This window comes from Lagopus muta, chromosome 2, assembly GCF_023343835.1.
Source record: "Lagopus muta isolate bLagMut1 chromosome 2, bLagMut1 primary, whole genome shotgun sequence".
NCBI classification, from domain to species: domain Eukaryota; kingdom Metazoa; phylum Chordata; class Aves; order Galliformes; family Phasianidae; genus Lagopus; species Lagopus muta.
The window spans coordinates 90,141,311-90,159,170 of record NC_064434.1 but is presented as its reverse complement, the minus strand read 5'-3'; the positions used below and the strand labels follow the sequence as shown (position 1 = coordinate 90,159,170).

Sequence of the window (17,860 nt, the reverse complement as noted above, 5' to 3'; positions counted from 1 at the left end):
AGAAGGCTTCAGCTGCAGAAGGGTGACATTAGGATTATATTGTCTCAATTGTAATAGTACCGTAAAAAATATATAAATTAATTGTAATAATCACAACAAACACCTTTTTTAATTAGTGATTCTGATGTATTGTACTAAAAATCAGAGCTTTGATGTTCAGTTGGATGGAGCTGTAGGACTTGGGAGAAGAGCAATTGGTGGTGAATTCCCCCTTTCTATAGGAGCTGCAGACCTGTCTGGGAGCTGTATGGCCATGCAGACATTTAAGTCATCTCTTCATATTCATGGTGGGGAAAAGCACAAGATGTGCTTAACCCCTTCTCGTACTTGGTTTATAGACATATTTCTTCATCCGAGAAATCCTTTGACATGGAGCCTGAACGTGCCTCTATGCAAAGCTTAATATGTTAAGGGGACAGTCAGCTGATACATTACTTCATAAGAAGCTGTGTTTACAGAAGGAAAAATTAGATATTTCCACTGGGATAGGTTTCAGTTGCCTTCGGTACCAAAGCCCCTACCTGCATTAGATTGGAGGTGTCTAGAGATACAAGTAGCTAGCACCTTATGGAGGGATATTTTGTTTACTGTTGAGCAGGTGAACTCAGCCTTTGTCACCAGTTCCTTCTAGCTATTTCAGAAATGATAATTTCCCATGGTGAAAGCTCTGACTTACCAGCACAGTAAGGTTATTCTGAGTTAGTTTTCATTTTCATTATTCTCATTTGTCTGCTGCAGTTCAGGATTAATTCTGCAGCAAATTCTTGCTTCCCAGGTCAGTGAAATGTTAGAACATAAAGGATCTCATCCTGATCCTGGAGAGAACAGCCGTGCACTTCTACGTTACACTGAGTTTTCTTAACGTCTGTGGATAACAAAAAGTTATCCACATGGATGCCCGTGTGGAAAGTTCATGATGGACGCGCAGATTAGATTTTTGATTCTCAGTACTTGATGTAGATGCCCTCCTGCTTGTCAATGGTTATTGTAACTAAACTGTCTGTAACTTAGCATTCCTTTAAAAAGTGGAATGCCTTTAATCTGTTGTTTTAAAAAGCATACATTAGATGTCAGACAACATAAAGACAGCGCAAAAAGATAACCCTGATGTAAGTGATGGTTGCAGTCATCTAGTGTATGGATAAAAGATTTCTGAAGCTATGCTACGTGGCAGTTCAACATGATCCGGCTGTTTGTTAATCAGAGAACCTAAGAAGAACAAAGGAGAGAGAACAAAAACATGAAAAAAATTGTTGTATAGCTAGAAGATGTACGGTGGGGTGACTCATAGGGTGGTGGGATTGGATAAAGCAGTCATGAAAACGATGAGCCATAGGAGGGCAAAATTTTTCACTTTGTTGCATGTGACGTGAGTTTGTTGGGAAAGGGGATAACATTTTGTATTCAGTCAGAGAGCATGTTCTGTAAATCTCTTCAGTTACCTGTTCCCTGGGTGTCGCAACAGATTAAGTCGCTGTGTGATGATATGACACCGCCATCACTCGTCTTCCTGGGATATTGCTGGAGGCAACAACAAACCTGTGTCTTTGGCACATGTGAAGGAATTTAGTGCTTGAGGGGTTAAATTACACAGGGTCCCCTGTGGATCAGCTTATGCTTGGACAGTAATAATAGCACTAACATTAATAATAAAAATGCCAGAGAGAAGGGAGTGGAGGGAGAGTAGGGAGAGAAAAAGAAAGAAAGAAGAGTGATGGAAGATGGGCTGGGACAGTCAGGTGGAAAAAAAAGGCAAGCTGGAGATAATGCATTGTGTACAGCAGGTGTACAGGCTCCAAGTCAGATGTCATAGGAGCCTCCTCTGGATGCACAGGCACAAATACACAGCGCAGAAGGTTTGAGAATGGTTGGTGGCTCTGTGTATGTGTGCTCTCGCTTCAAGCTGTGATATCCTGGGGCCGGTGTAACAAGCAATTCATGTCAGCTCTTAGTAAAGACTATTGGGTTTTCACTGCGGAAATATTTACACTCTGTCGTCTTCTTTTCTGTGTTCAGCACCTTGAGCTTTCAGTCAGGTGGGAGGCTGATGGGGAAGTGGGAAAAGACCCACTGAGGGACACATCTCATCCCCAGTTAGATGGAGTTAAACTCCTAATCTTGCTTAGGAATAGCTGCTGGTGCTGTTTTCCTCTTTCCCTTCTGGATTTATGGGATATTACATTTCGCTGCAGTACAGGCGATAGGATGGGATGCCAATTGGAGTGTTTTGGTTCTTACAGAAAGGAAAAGTACTTCAAGAGAGATATTTTTACATAGGTGAGGCCTTCTCACCTATGAGAAGAATGTGGATTTATTTTATTTCTCAACAGATAAGCCATCGCAGGAAGAGATGACAGGTTATCACATTGAAAAATAAGAGATCTGAATTTGTCCTCTTTCAGATTTGTTATTTATCATAATAATCCTGCTAGTGAAAAGGACTAATTTACTCTTTCTATAGGAATATTTTAAGTATGATTATCATAATATCACAGCTGCTGAAAAGGTCTAAAATAGGACATTGACCTTGAACGTGTTCCTGTGCTTAGTATGTGGTGCTTAACATTCAAGAAACAATATAACTGCAACTCATTTATTAATGTATAATCTCAAAATGTTAACTCCTGCTCTGTAAATACATGCTATAAGGATTGTAGAGAGCTCGCAGTATCCCATGAAGTACATGTGGTATTTTATCAGTGTAAATATGTATAAGATTTTCAAGATTTCTGCTGGGAATAATCCATAACTAAAGTAAGTTTTCCCTTTGGTACTGCACTAGTTTATGATTTAATTTTTACTGACATTCCACCAGTCATATTATTAGCTCCACAAAATGAAAGTGAAATAATCCTGTATTAATTAAACAGAGCAACTGAATTCCCTCAGTCATCTTATCCTTGGCTGTCTGAGACAGTAATGCACTTCAGCTTCTCTGAAGAAACTTACACTAAAAAAAGAGCTTGGGTTAATAGTGAGATATCCATATTGAAGTGTGTACCTGAATTATCTTTAGGGAGTCATTGTTTTTTGGTAGGTGACAAGCATGTGCAGCTTCCTTTTTCTATTTTTTTCCCCTTTCGTTTTGTCAGAGGCTTTGGAAAAGATGCTTTATCAAGAGAATAATTTTCATTTACAGTGGTGTGAACTGTTTTCTATTCTGTTTCTATTCCGTACCAGTGAAGGCAGTCATTTAAATACCCATGCCCTTGAAAATCAAATGAGGAGAAAATACTGAGATCTTTTTTTTTTTTGAGACTAGAGGAACCAAAAGCAGTTTAGTAACATAGAAAGACAATTGCTGTGTTACTTCACACAGACTCTGGAATAGAGAGAGCAAAATCTGCATGCCTTGCTCTGTATATTTGTGAATGAACTGCAGAAAAGTTTTAAAGAGCACTCTGGGATAGTGTTACTTGTGCTTTTTCTACCTAAGATCAAAACAAGGAGTAATTAATTAGTCCTAAATACAGACTGAAGTAGGTAGCTTTAAAGGAATAGCTGGCTGTAGTTTGTCCAACCACATACAAACAGGTGAGCGGGATTTTGAACTTCTGTTTAAAAGCGTTAGGTTTTTTTCATTTGTGAGCAGCACACCCAAGGATGCACCAAGTGCCTTCCAGCCATAAGCACACAAGGCCAAAGTGTCGTAAGACCAGTGGACAGTGACAATATTGTTCTGCCTTTGCTCCAGAGCACAGAACATTGGAGTTGTATTTCTTTACTTAGGATTTTGAATAAAGAGAGAACCACATATTTGATGATTACTCAATGTTTATTTCAAACTTACTGATATTCTCCAGTTATGCTTTGAACAAGGTACCATAATGTATGGCAAAATTTTGCAGAATCACAGAATTGTAGGGTAAAAAGGGATCTCCGGAGATCAGAGAGTCCAATTCCCAACATGTTATGATAAGTAAATGATGTACTTGTTTTCAAATTAATTCTCTGCAGCTAATAAAATGTATTTTACATTCTTGCTCCCTGCCAGTTGACTTGAGCTTTGCCTTTTGCTAAATACACATTTGACACAACTCACTGTGCAGTTTCTGTGATGTGCCACTGAATTATACTTCTTCAGTTGCCTTGAGCTAGTTGTGTTGTAAGAATGTGGCTAGAAATGTCTGTAGTATATAAATGTGAAGATACTTAAACATGGAATATATGTAAGACAAATTACATAGGCACACAGAGATGGAAACACAGATGCTGATCAGTAATGCTCCTTGACTGGTGCACACATCCAGGATGTTTTTTTCCTTCCCCTCTCTGATTCCATTACCACTGTTTTGTATAGACTCCTTGTGGTAAGATTTTACACTGTTCGTTTTGATAAGTTAGTGCAGATGGACGTTTCCATGCATGCTCTTATTCTACATCCCCGATAAAATTTAATTAAATTGTAGGAGCTTCCCCCCCCTCCCCCCCCCCCTCTTTTTTTCCTAGAACTATTTTATTTGTTTCTACAGAGAAGCTTGGGAAAGTGAAGCTATGCTTACACCCAGCTTATTTGCCTGCAGTAATATTTCTTATCTTCTTTTTCTAAACTGATGGATAACTGAAATCCAAGTTCGAGAATACAGTTGGAATTCCAGGCCCTGGTCTGGTGGAGGTGGCATTTTCAGTCCCAGGGAAGAAGCCAACTGCTTTGTTTATCAGCGTGCAAACTATAGCACTGTATTTCTGGTTGCCTGAGCAGCAGCACTGGCAGGGAAGAGAGACACTTGCTTGGATGAGAGATGGGTGAGAGAAACATAGCGATGGCAAATGGAGAGAGAGGAAAAAGATATCTGATGGTATACGGTATGGGTGGAACAAGTCAATGAGGTGGCAGAACCTATGGGAATACTATGGGAAAGGAGGGTTTCCGTGGCAGAAGTAAAGAGACATCATGTTTCAGCACCTGAATACAAAAGCACTGTCTTAAGAAATAATGAACAAAAGTAGAAATTAAAGCTGACCTGTGCTTTGGTACATTTCTAAATGGATCAGTTGTCTTATGAAGGAGGATATATTCTAGAGAACTTAATACGTAGAAGCGGCTTGATGAAATAACCTATCTATACAGACTGGGTATAGGTCACTTAAAGTAAGAAAGCAGATATGCATGAAATGATTTGGAAGTATTTTAGTATAAAATTGAAAAATAGCATTTTTGAATATGAATCTATAAATGGACAATACAATTCTATTTTCATAGTTTGCCAAAGGGCACATGAAAATCAATTTATAGGAACTGTATTTTGGTTTTGTATACTACAGAGGTGCCGATAGATAGAATAAACATGTCTTATTTCAGTTTTGATTCGATTCCAAAACCCACATTTATCCAATTGTTCCTCAGAGAACATCCTAATACTGTGACATGATTAAATGCCTCATTCTAAAATTTAATAAAAACTGATTTTCATTTTTATTTATTTATTTAAGTCTGATGTTTCTACAGCGTGGTTGGATTTTCCTCTACATTTCAGAGCTCTGTAATTCACTGCTCACACGTGAATTTACATCTTAATTATAGAGTTCACATTTAACAATATAGACAGCATAATGCTACTGGTAATTAAGCTTTTACTACCTGCTTTTATACGGTAGTCAGAGCTGCAGTTCTGTTATGCAGGCTCCAATTCCAAAGCTCGCATGCATTTATACCACAGGCCCAGCCTTTACATAAGGTTAGGCACAGAATGCCGGCACCTCTCTGCTGTGAGCACATACAAACACATCTGTTGAACTTACGTATTTCAGACTTGGCTTCTGCAGCCACGTTCATTTGGTGAAATGCTGTGCGAGGGCATTTTTGTTCCCATTGGTGAATGGAATTAAGGCTTTCTGAGGGTCTGCACCGGTATGTTTTGATCTCAAAGATTGCCGTTTGCATCACGTAGGGCTGCAGTCGTAAATAAAAGATTTTCCTAAGCGGTTGAGCTGAGAAAGGAAAAATAACATTTATCTGTACGTTTCCAAGTTGAGCACGGTTATTTGCTCGGAGCAGGTTGGGCGAGGGCCCCTTCCTTACTGCCGAGGCAGGCTGGCTCCCAGCAGCACTTTGCAGCGGCGGGGCTGGGCGCTCTGCGGGCACGCAGCAGGGCTCTGCTCGCTGTGCCCTTCCCATCGGGCAGAACGGGCTAGACAGAAACCCAGCGCGTAGGGAACGCTTCCAAGGTCTGCGCACACCGCGAGGTATAACGGTGCCGAACTGCTGCAGTGTGGTCTTACCTTGTTAAAATGAAGCAGGCAGTCCCCTCGCCGCTCCCTGCGCAGCTGGGGAAGAAATTGATCGGTTCTGGAGCTCTTCTTTCTGTTAGCTAAAGCTAAATATTTACACGTCAGCACCTAAATATTTGCACGTGGGTGCACGTTAAACACGAGGCGTTGTGCTGAGCTGCAGGAGAACGCACGTACCTGTCTGCGCGCGCTGCCCGATGCGGCCGCGCAGGTCAGAAATGGAGCTGAGCGCCGGTTTTGCCAGGTAAACGCTCCCTTAACGCGTACGGAATGAGTTGCTTTCTCCACTTTCATAAACAAGTATATGGATTTAGATCAACAGATACGGAATATTAATACGCAGAGCCCGCTCCTGTCCTCCTCCCGGCCCCCAGCCGCTCAAAAAGTTGGGCTGTCCCCGTACCCGCTGCTTCCTCCCCCCACCCCCGGCTCCGTACCTCTCCGCCCAGGGGCCGCCGACATGTCTGCGGGCGCTGCCCCAGCGGCCGCCGCCTCAGGCCGCTCCCCCCGCCCCACCCCTCTACCTGCCGCGCGGCCCGCGCGCCGCCCCGCCGCCTCCCGATTGGCCGACGTCTCACCAATCCGCCGCGCCCCCGGCCCGGGGGGACCGCATATGTAAAGCGCCGCTTCATATTCATGAGCCCGGAGCGGGGCTTTAAGTCCTTGATTAGGCGCGCGGGCGAGCTTTTGGTCCCCGCTGGCCGCGCCTGCCGCCGCCGCGCCGCCCGCCGAGCCCTCGTGCCAAGCGCGCGGCGCCGGGCCACGGAAACTTTGCCTTCCCGCGGGCGCGCGCGCGCGCGAAGAATGGTCGCCGGGCGCACATGGATTCGGTAGAACTTTGCCTGCCGGAGCCGCTCTCCCTGCACTACGAGGAAGAGTAGGTACCGCTCCCCGCCCCCACCGCCTCCTCGCGGCGCCGCGGCCGTCGCGGGGCGCCGCGCGGCGGTGGCCGCCCGCAGCCCGACAGGTGCGCGCGGGGCCGGCGGGAGGGAAGGAGGGAAGGAGTTGCGAGGAGCCGCTGCGCCCGGCCCGGCCGGACCCGCGCCTCGGGGCTGCTCGCGGCCGGCTCGGCAACTTGCCGGGTTAGCCTGGAGCGCACCGCGGGGGCTGTCAGCGGGGCGCTGCGCGTGGGGCCGGGGGGCCGAGCCTCCTCCCGTCGTAGCGCCGGAGGAGAGTGAGGGGGAGCGGGGCAGCCCTGGGCGCGCGGGGGAGCGGCGGAGGGTCCGCGCTCCGCGGGTGCTCCGGGGACAGCTTCGGTAACGTCACGGCGCGGTGCCCGCAGCTCTTATGAAGCCGGGCAGAGCTCTTCGGAATGAATGCACAAAAAGGCCAGAAGGCTTTTTTTTTTTTTTTTTTTTTTTCTTTTTTCTTTTTTCTTTTTTTCTTTTTCCTTTCTTTTTTCTTCTGCTTTTTTTTTTTTTTTTTTTTTTTTTTTTTTTTTTTGTAGAGCTTTTTTTCCCCACTCCAAAGGAGCTTTCTTGAATTTACCTTCTTACAGCTAATTTGAATGATTAGTTCAGATAAGCCTCTTAGAGGAGATGCATTGAAATGAAATCGGGGCACATGTCCTTTTGGCTCCGGTGCAAGATTCCAACTCGTTGGGTTGTTGTGCTTTTTTTTTGTTTGTTTGTTTTTGTTTTTTTGTTTTTTTTTTTTCCTCCTCTTTGGCTCAATTAAAAGTCTTCGGAACGGCCTCCCGGTGCCTCCCCGAGCGGTGGGCGCAGAGCAGCGCCGCTCAGCGCGTTCCTCCTTCCGTCCTCACTAATAAGCCCTCAGCCCCGGAGTTTTGCACGTTATTCATATTCGTAGTGATTGTGAATTGACTTATATTGACTTCCATATCGTCACGTGCACTCGTGAGCGAGGGGCGTAAGGAAAATAAATACAGTAGTTCCTGCGGTTCTCTTGCATGGGTGAGGGCAGAGAGGATTGGAGCTAAAAATTGCCAGAACGCTCTGGGAACGGGCAGACATCTGCCTGACCATCACTAGGTATGCTTTGATTTCAAGGCAGTGTGCTGAAGAATGCCGTAACTCCCAGCCAGCTGCAGCCCTGGCTTTCTGCTTTTTCAGCAATAACAATAACACTAATAATTACTAATAGTTAATAAGCTAACGGGCGCGATAAATGTATCTGCTCGTTTTGACATATGTGTCAGTTTAATCATTGTAAATGAATCTGTGCGTTCGGAACCTGAAATCTCCTTCACCCTCTGATTAAAATGTAACGTTGACTGAAGGATTATAGAGCAGGCTTAATTTTACTGACTGTTTTAACAGTTGTCAGAGCTTCTGGGAGAGGGGAAGGCAATTGAAACACTTTAAAAAATGGTGTGTGGGGGGGAAGCATGGACCAGCTTAATAAATTCAGATGCCATCTCTGTATGCCAAACATAGGAAACGGAGGAGATTTGTAACTCCAGAGAGCTTCCATGCACTGTGTACATTGCCCTTTGTGGCTCACGGTGTGAGGTGGAACCTCAGCACTTTGCTGTGCGCCGGTGTTCAGACGTCAAACACACCCAGCTCATAGCGAGCAGAGATTTTTGTTTTGTCCAGCAGCAGGTAGAATGCACAGGCGAGAAGAAATGAAGGCTGTGCAGAGCAGATGTAGCACTTAAAAAAAACAACAACAACAACAACAAAAATAACACAAGCGGAGGTAGGCGGCTTGTGTAGTGAATACCTGCATGTGATAGTGGTCTGTGTCTGTGTTTTGTGTGGCTGTGCGCACACTCATGGGTGTTAGCATGTAAATATTCATCTGTGTGTGTGTGTGTGCGACTGCATGTGTGAAATGTAAGAGTTGCTATCAGTTTGGCTGCTCTTTTGGGTACTTTGGCTTAGCTTCTCATTCCCAGACGATTTATCCGAGAGTACCTTTCATTTTAAAAAGGGAGCAAGGGTGAAGAAGTCTTATTACGAAGTGGGAAGCGGTGCTTGCTTCCACTCCACAGTCCCTCTGGGCAGTGCAGATCTTTAACCCGCTGCATTTCTCTCCGAGCGAGCAGATCAAGTTGCTATTAAGACATAAAGCCCTGAAGTTGGACGTGCTTGGGCCTTGGTGCACAGCACAGCCAGGCAGCTGGGTGCAGGCAGCCCAGTGTGGGCAAGGGAGCAGCTCCTGCCTGTGGGCAGCCAGCAGGCCCCGTGCCATTCTGCCGCTTCTGGTTCCGGTTACAGCTCTTTGGCTTTTCGGTTTTGATAGACTGCCGGCAAGTTTTTAAATCCTGTGCAAAGTAGAAGGGGATTGTGCTGAAATGCCCGCCTGACAGCTTCGCATTTGCTGGGGCTTGCCCCTCTTTTAGTGCTGGTTGCTCATTTCAGTGTGTTTATAGTTGTGCTCTTTTATTTACTGAGCCTGGTGCGTTGCAGCAGTAATTAACCCATGTTATTAGCAAAGCCCTTGTGGATATCCATTAATTCTCTTGAATAGCTGATCATTTTTTTCTGTACCTTTTTTTTTCCCCTTTTTTTTTTTTTCTTTTTTTTTTTTCTCCTGAGGCACGCTGCTCTTTTCCTCACAGTCCTTAAGCTTCACCATCTCATACAAATTTCACTCTAGATAGAGGCTGGATACGAGGCCACCATCCCCACAGTTCTATAATACAGAATAACTGTTGTCTTAACAAACTGTTTCCAGAGACGCTAATGGGAAGCACAACAACTGGGAGAATCTGTAGGGAGCAATTTGTTTAATTATTACTTTTCAAAACACATACTTAATGATAAGAAGAGAGATAAGAATTTTTCCAGCTTTAAAAAAAATATTATTATTTTGGAGCTGCCTTAACTATTGCGAATATTTCAATGTTCCTATTTTAATCAGATTTCAACTTAGTTAATAGCACTTTGGGCATTTAGAAAATATTGAGCCAGCAGAAAAATACTTGTGCTTGCACTGCTGAGAAAAGATAAGGGCTGCCTCATTAGCCAACCCTACTTTTGCAATTAATTTCAAATACACAGTGCTATTCATCAAATACAGAAGGTAACTTGTCTATGATAATATTGAACAATACTTGAAACCTACTTTGGTTAGAGTAGCTGAAAAGTATGATATATCTGTACTCACAGATCTGTCAGTCCATACAGTTATTTCTGTATGTTACAGAGGGAAATTAGGATATAAAAATGCAAAACAAAAGTCTGGATTATTCATAAGCAATGAAATTATTAATTTGTGGAATATCTCTAGAAGACTGACCCTTGACCTGCAGGGAGGTTACTTGCACCCCTTTGGAAGTGTGAGTTGGAATGAAGATACTTAATTGAACCTTCCAAGAAGTATCTCAATTATTTTTTGCTTAGCGTGAGTGCATAGAATAAATAGGAAAAATACTGGGAAGAACTCTTTCTCCCACTGAAGCTTAAAGTAACCTCTGCCTATAAGATAAGCTTTGCTCCGAATCCTTCTTCATAGCAAATTCATTCAGGGGAGAAACAATAAAATGTTGATCCATTACAAGTGCATATGAGCATCGTGCTGCCAGGCTCTCTAGAGGAAATGTGTGATTATGCTGGGCCAGTTTGTTCAGTTTTTATCTCTTTTACATCCACTGGCCTTGTATTAAATTGTCATTGTCCTAAAGCACATGAGAGAGAAATGAATTGCGTTTCTCGACATGCTCTGACAGTGAAATATTTAGCCTCTCTGTCTCCAATCATACTCATATGTATGTTTGATAGCGCAGGGATGACACCAACAGTCTCTGCAGCTTTGACATTCCACTTATTATGTGTTCTTTCACATTTTATGTTCCTTCTTTTACTTTTAGGCTTGACTCAGGTAACTGTGTGCACACAGTCATGGCTGTAGAAGCATGTATAGCTGCATTTTTGTTACATGTATATTCACCTCTTATTTATGTGGAAATCCTCTGTCTGTGCACGGCGGATTTTAGTTCAAATACATGTATAGCTATGCACCCAGGTAAACAGCATATTCCTTAATGCAGTGTGTGCAGTGTACATGTATTGTTGTGTTTATCCACACAGACACGTATCCAGTTAATATATGAAGAGCTATCTCAAGTTCCCTATGTATCTGCTTGTCAAAAATTGCTGCTTTTTTGTGTTATTTTTTTCTTGTTAATGAGAAGTGAGCCGGCCTGATAAAAGAGCATTGCAGATAAAGAGTTTGCACCTGATTTTCTATCAGATTCTCCATGTAATCTAGTATTTCATTTATTTGTACTCACAGTTTTGCTATGAAATAAGCTGTGTTTTTAGTTGGAAAAAAAAAAAAAATCCTCTTTCAAGTAATGTATGTGACTGATATTTATTCACATTCCTAAACTTTTGGCTCACTCTCCATCAGAGAACTGTTTTTTCAGCTCCATGTTTCCTTGGACACACGGTTATGTTTTCACCTCATGGATACGATTATTTTTTGGAGAGGTGGAAAAGCTTCCCATGTGTGGTTGTTAATATGTATCGTATTGTCCTCAGACAAAAATGTAAAATACACTTTCAATTTTAATGATAGTTACTACTTAGTAGATCTTATATCTCCCTTTCCCTCTTTTTTTTTTTTTTTGTTACAATTTGCTTATCCAGAAATTATTTTTTTTTTAAATGTTAAAGAAAAAATATTAAACTGAATTACATATTGCTATTTCAAATAATAGTACTTCATTATTTTTAAAAGATTCTGCTTTGCCTTTGCACTTTGGAGTGTGATTTTTGGATGGATACAGCAGGCCACTGCCTTTTGACACAGATGTCCTGTAAAACAATTTATGTATTTGTTATGTTACAGAAGCTTTAAATCTCTTGGGCTTGTTTACACAATGTTTGTAATGTTTTTCAATTAATTTGTATTTCTTTCAGAGAAAGGCTTTTCTCCTGGCTGTTCCTTAATACCGCAGGTTTATGTTAAAGAGGTATTTTGTCTCATTACAAATTTATCTTCCCAGTTTAGGCAGCATAGCTTTTTAATCTGAGCACCATTTCCTACTTTAAATTGGAAATAGAATTCCTTTTTGTGCTTCGGTTTCCCAGTATTGCTAAGAAAAAGCTCAGCTGTTAATATCCTAGTGAAACGGGTGATACAGGTACTCCTATAGAAGACGAGGCAAGTTTATGCTGTTTGTGTTTATCGCTGAATTTAATTCTGGTTGCGAGTCCCCATTCTGAGTCTGTATGAACTTTGGGGGGATTTTTTTTTCTATTTGGATCAAAGTGACATGCAAGGTAAAAGAGAAAATGATATTGGAAATGTAAATCTCATGTCTTTCATGATACTAACGTGTGTCGCTGCGCATGAAACTGGTAAAAGCTCTCAATACTCTGCAGTATGTTGCTATATCGGGGTGTATTTAACCAGGGGGTCCTTTATCTCAGTCTAATCAAACCACTTACAGCGTCTTTGTCCAGAATTGGGCAGTTTATTCATATGATAACCTACTGAAATATGACGCATTACTTCTATGCAGTTGAGAATAGTCTAAATACATCCTCTTATCGTGTCTTGGAAATTATATTCCCTTCCCCTGAGTAAAATATCTTTGCAGATTTGTGCTGCAGGCCTTACCTGGGGAGACAGACTCTGCTAAAGGGCTCTGTTCTGAAAGCAAACTCTGACACAAAACGGTTTGTGGTTTTCCAGGTTATTACTCTGTAAGTTAGCAGGGATGTCTCTTACTCTTCTGTATCTTTTCATGCTGCTCTAAGTGGAAAAAAAAACCCTGCGCTTCTCCTTTTCATCGTTTTGATTGGAACTACATACCATATGTAATGTGTTTTGGCAGCACTTACCTAGCCAAAGAAAACAAATTAATATTAGCCATGCTGAGGGGTGTCAGAAGTATCACAGATGTGTCGATTTAGCTTTGCTCCATCACACACCCTCTCCTTAAACAACTGGTCAAGCTGTCGCAAAATGTAATGTTGGCTGTGGAGAGATTCTAATAGGTGTGATCAGAGATTGATGGCTCTGGCAAGTTAGAATGAGAAGATGTGGAGTTCCTGTAGCTCGTTTTGAGTGGCCTCAGAAAAACCCAAACAAACAGAAGTTCAGCTTTCTTTTGTCATTTTTTTTTTTTTTTTTTAAAGTAAAGATACAATTATTATTATTATTTTTTAATGGGCTTTCTCCCCAAAAGACAAAAGTCAGCTAGATGTTAAAAATCCTCTCTTAGCCCCCTTAAGAGCCTGCAGATGTAGAGACACTGGCAGGCGTAATGAGAACATCTAAAATGTAGTGCTGGCTTGTTCTGAGCATTTCTGAAATTCCTCCAGAAATGGATGGAGGTGCCGGGCAGGTGGGCAGAGGAAGAGATGAATTGTTCTATTTAGTCCATCCTGATGCACAATATTCCTCTTCTATTCTGTTCCCCCGTTCCTAGGGTAGCTTAAAAAGGTATTTCTTCCGAAAATATTTTTAGAACCTCACATCTGATTATTTTAAAGGACATACAAGATGGGTATACCTAGTAAGGAACAATGGGTAACAAACTGACGAGATGGTATTCTTCTTGTATGTGCTCAGAGTGTAGCCAGTTACTGCTAGCTTGTATGATTCTTCAAATATTGCAAATGCAATTTTTATGTATTCTTTATCTGCTGTGTTAATTTTTTTCTTCTAATTGGCAGTAGGATTTGGTTCCTGTCTTCTTGGAGGGCAAACGCTGATGTCCTTTAATGTTTTGCAGTCAGTGTTTTCTTTCTTAAATAGATTGTGATATGCTCACTTGACAAGTATTAATGCTAAAATAGTTTTCAGAAGAATACATTTCATGAAGTCTATGGTGGGAGGGGAAGTGTTGTTTATTACAGTTATTTTATCCTTTAAAAAAAGAGCATCTGGTAAAATAACACTTAGATGCCATCTAAAAAACAAATAATGAATGTATTTCTGAAAGCAAATGAATGTGGATGTCCGGCAAAGTATCTTCAGAGAACGGTAAAATTCTTATAGTGAAAGGTGGATTTCTTTCACTGTGGTAGCTCAATGTTACCACATCCAGGATTCCCTTTCCTAAATCCTGTTTGCCTTTCCAGCCGTGTCAGAATTCCTTGGCAGTGTCCTCGCGGCAGCCGTGAATGTGATGGGACAGATGAGGTGTTGTGCAGTGGCACAAAACACCGTGTCTCTAACCAGCTATTTCCATGGGCATAAAGGGGTGCGAATCGAATCCCCGCTATCTCAGCACAGCACCTGGGCACCCCATCATTGTTCTGGCGGGAGCTGCTTGGGCCCAGTTGGTGCTGGCTGATATTTAAAGAGCTGAGCAGCCACCGCCGGTGGCTTGCATTAGCACGAATGGCACCTGTCCCATCAATCATGAGGCCGTGGTGTCACAGATGGAGAAACAACAATCGGCCGAATTACCCGGCCCTGCACACTTGGCTTAATTCAGCTCATTGTTCTCCTACAAATCTCGCGGATGGCTCGCGCCGCGCCTGGACTCCAGGCACAAGCAGGAGACGGGCTCAGGTGGTGGCACGTGCCTGCCCTTCGCCACCCCAGCAGAGGTGTGCAGCAAGGGGCTGTCAGTGTGTGTGCACGGGGGGGGGAGGGGGGGGGGGGGGTGTAGCATCAGCTCCTAACGAACACTGTAATTAATCAGGAGCTGAAATTCAGCATTTCTCCCGGCGCTCCTGAAGTTTTCATTTAGCTATCTGAAAGCGCCTCGCGCAAAGGCAGGTTAATTTAACTCCTCAAGTGCTGCGCTGGGTCTGTTGCTCTGAGATGAATTCTGCATGCATTTCCAGTGAGTGTGCAGTAAGAAGCATCCCTTCGCAGGTCGGAGATCTTTGAATGTTGCTGAGTAGTTAGCGCTGAGAAGTCCTCACCGGAGCCACTGGGTGAAAAGGAGAAGTGCTGACAGGCCGATTTGGAAGGGTGGTGCTAGTGTTTTTACGGTGGGTCTTTTTATTTCAGTTCTAATGCCAGACAAAGGTTGGATCATGAGAAATTGCAGTCTTGTTCTGGACGAAAATAGTAAATGTGTTTAAATTGCCTTCAGACATTGTAATTCTTTTCTCTTTCTTCCTTTCTTTCTTCTTTTCATTCCTTGCAGCAGCTCCCAGAGGACAGAAAAATAAAATAGACAAAAAAAGAAATAGAGAAATTACTTCCTTGCTCTTAAGTCTTAGATCAAGTATGTCTTGAATGTATCAGAGCCCCACTCTTTCCATGGTTTTTTTTTTTTTTTTTCTCCAAATAACACCAAGGAAATTCCTGGGAAATGTGGAGTTGGAAGTGATCATTCTTGCTTCACAATTTTTATTTTTTCCTCCCACATGCCATTTGCATTATGTGCTGTAAAGCAGCTGTGTTTCTGCTGTAGCTAGTGTTCTTGTTACAACTAATGTCAAGCAGAAAACCTGTAGCATGCCAGAAACAGGCTGCATTATATTGAAGACACAGCTTATGTTTGGTTGTGTGTAAATACAGTTAGTTAAGTTGGGTTTATCTGATAGCCTGGCAGAAAGAGAGAGGAGCCGTACAAACTGTTTTCAGTAACTGTGCTGTTCATATGCCTGATAAGATTGAAAGTGCTTTCGAACTACTGATATGCTTTGAATAAGAAAAGAATAATCACGTCCACTGGCACCAGCTTATCGGGAATGAAGTAAAATGCCAGCACTTTTACATTAGCAAAAGTAAATGTTTTAGACACTTTGGGCCTTTTTTCCATTTAAATTAAATAGCAGTGCGCTTTTGAGTGTGCTGTAATGAATGGAAGGATTTATTACCTTGACAAAATTACGGGTGAATATGTTGAGAGAGGAGTCCTCAGCAACAATAACAGCTCTTTTGATAAGTGGCTGCATGTATTCATGCTTTTGGTACAGAAATTCAGTAATTTTATCCTCTCTTGCTCTGTTAAGTGCAGTGGCTAACTTGCATTGGCAGCTCTTCATAGTGCAATGTACCTGTGCTTTTTGTAATGTACTGACAACACATTTGAAATGTAGCCCGTGGCTCTTCATAGAATAATGCTTGATCATTTGCTAATATGTCCTCTGCCTTCAGTTGCCATGTATTCTCATGTTTGAAAAATAATACATCTTGGAGTCTTTCCTGGGAAGGCGAGGTATGATTCATCATTAACTTACTCCAGCAGGCGTGAAGCATGCTCGCATGTGCTTTTATCTGCTTGAAGTTTACTGATTTTTATTTCTGTACCTTCTTTTTCCCCCCTAGTTCTTTTATCTTTCATGTGCCTACAATTAATTTTGGGATATACAAATTTGATGAATGGTAGTGCAAGAGCAGATTTGATTGATTTTGGATTATTATTGATCACTGTCAATGAGATCACCGTGACACTCTGCAATCAATGGTGTGTGATTAAACCAAGGCACCAGTGTTCTATACATTAGGCAGCAGTCAGGGATTTAGGAACTGAATGTTCGAAAGCTATAAACAAAAAATGTTCAGATTTAAATAGCCCTTTGTTTGGCATTTACTCACCAAGATCTGTTTCTTGGGGAAGTTAGTTTCCTCAATTGCAGGCTTTCAGTTTAAGAAAGGTCATTGATTTAAGGTTTATTAAATTTTAGCTAAAAACAACTGGCTCCATTTGGGTGTAAAATAATTTAAGTACTTACTGCAGGCAACCTTCATGCTTTAGAGTTGTTGCTCAAAGGTTTCATTCTTCTATGAAGATGTCAACTGTAAATATAAAAATGCATCACTGAAAATGTAATGGTTTAAAGATTCAAACTGAAATAAAAATTCCTGCCTGAGGAAAGCACTATAATCAAAATAAAGTAGTCTTAACTTTTTTTTTCTTTCTTTCTGTTGAGGCCATAGTAGAAAACAGCGCTTGAAGGCAGCAGGTAGTGAGGCTGGCAGGGAATGCCAATTGTGACTTACTTGTTTATTTCCCCTTGCGGAGGCTGATCACCAAGCTCTGGAGTTAACAACACGCATTGACCACTGATGGCAGGCAGTGTGTGAGCTGCTGCCACTCCTGAAACGTGGAATCCCAACTTTTCAGTCACTTTGATAATATGGCAAAAAAAACCCCAACCAACCAAACAAAAAAAAACAGTGCCTGGCAATATTAAAATCTAACTGCCAAAGCACTTCAATTTCTGAAAGCTTGCTATGTCTTTCTCTGTATTTTTAGCATATATTATATTTCTAGAGAACAGTGGCTTAGGTGTACACTTGATGGATGACTGGGGCAGGGCTTTTCTTTTAAAAAAAAGTGTGATACTTGTGCATTAGGTAATGCTGGAACAGGAAGACTGCAGATGCAGCTATTTGACCAAATTACTGTGTGTTTCATGACACGTTAGATAAGTTAGCAGAGATCTTCCAAGGTGCGAAGGACAGCGTGCTGGCAATCTTACATCTCTTTTAAGAAATCTTTTGCTTTTGCTGAAGTGGCCCGATTCAAGACTGAACAGGAAGAATGCCATTCATTCCAGTAGATTTTGCATTGGTCTCCGTAACTTAATTAAAAAATAAATGAATGATAGTATTTTAAAATAAATAATTAAAAAAAAAAAAAATGGGTAACACAAAGATTCGCTGCCAGAATGTGGCATTTACACCAGAATAGAGCTGCCTAAAGGAGTGTGACCAGGAAATACTAAGATTACCCTCATAATATTTTCTGTGTGAGCTTAAAAGCAGTGCTGGCATTATGCCACTGCCTTTAGTCTTG

General features: G+C 42.0%; 1 protein-coding gene and 1 long non-coding RNA gene across 15 annotated transcripts in view; one reads left to right on the top strand and one right to left on the bottom strand.

Moving 5' to 3' along the window:
* The window catches only part of ESRRG (estrogen related receptor gamma), a 382,131-nt gene that overhangs the window by 222,600 nt on the left and 141,671 nt on the right, over positions 1-17,860 (top strand). Inside the window, exon 1 of one of the 13 annotated variants that reach the window (XM_048937113.1) lies at positions 6,964-7,108. The exons of the other annotated variants lie outside the window; for them this stretch is intronic. Coding sequence (XP_048793070.1) covers positions 7,053-7,108 — 56 coding nt within the window. The 5' untranslated portion in view covers positions 6,964-7,052. Of the gene's footprint in view, positions 1-6,963; positions 7,109-17,860 lie in introns of those variants that run through there. 13 annotated transcript variants of the gene reach the window in all.
* LOC125689660 (uncharacterized) lies at positions 22-6,883 on the bottom strand. Of its 2 annotated transcripts, none has more exons than XR_007375386.1 (4): positions 6,810-6,883; positions 6,409-6,518; positions 6,223-6,317; positions 22-5,931 (listed from the first exon to the last, which is right to left on the bottom strand). It is a non-coding gene; the product is annotated as an uncharacterized LOC125689660 (long non-coding RNA). The 2 variants fall into 2 exon arrangements; XR_007375385.1 differs by lacking the exon at positions 6,810-6,883 and adding an exon at positions 6,669-6,743 and having other exon boundaries at positions 23-5,931.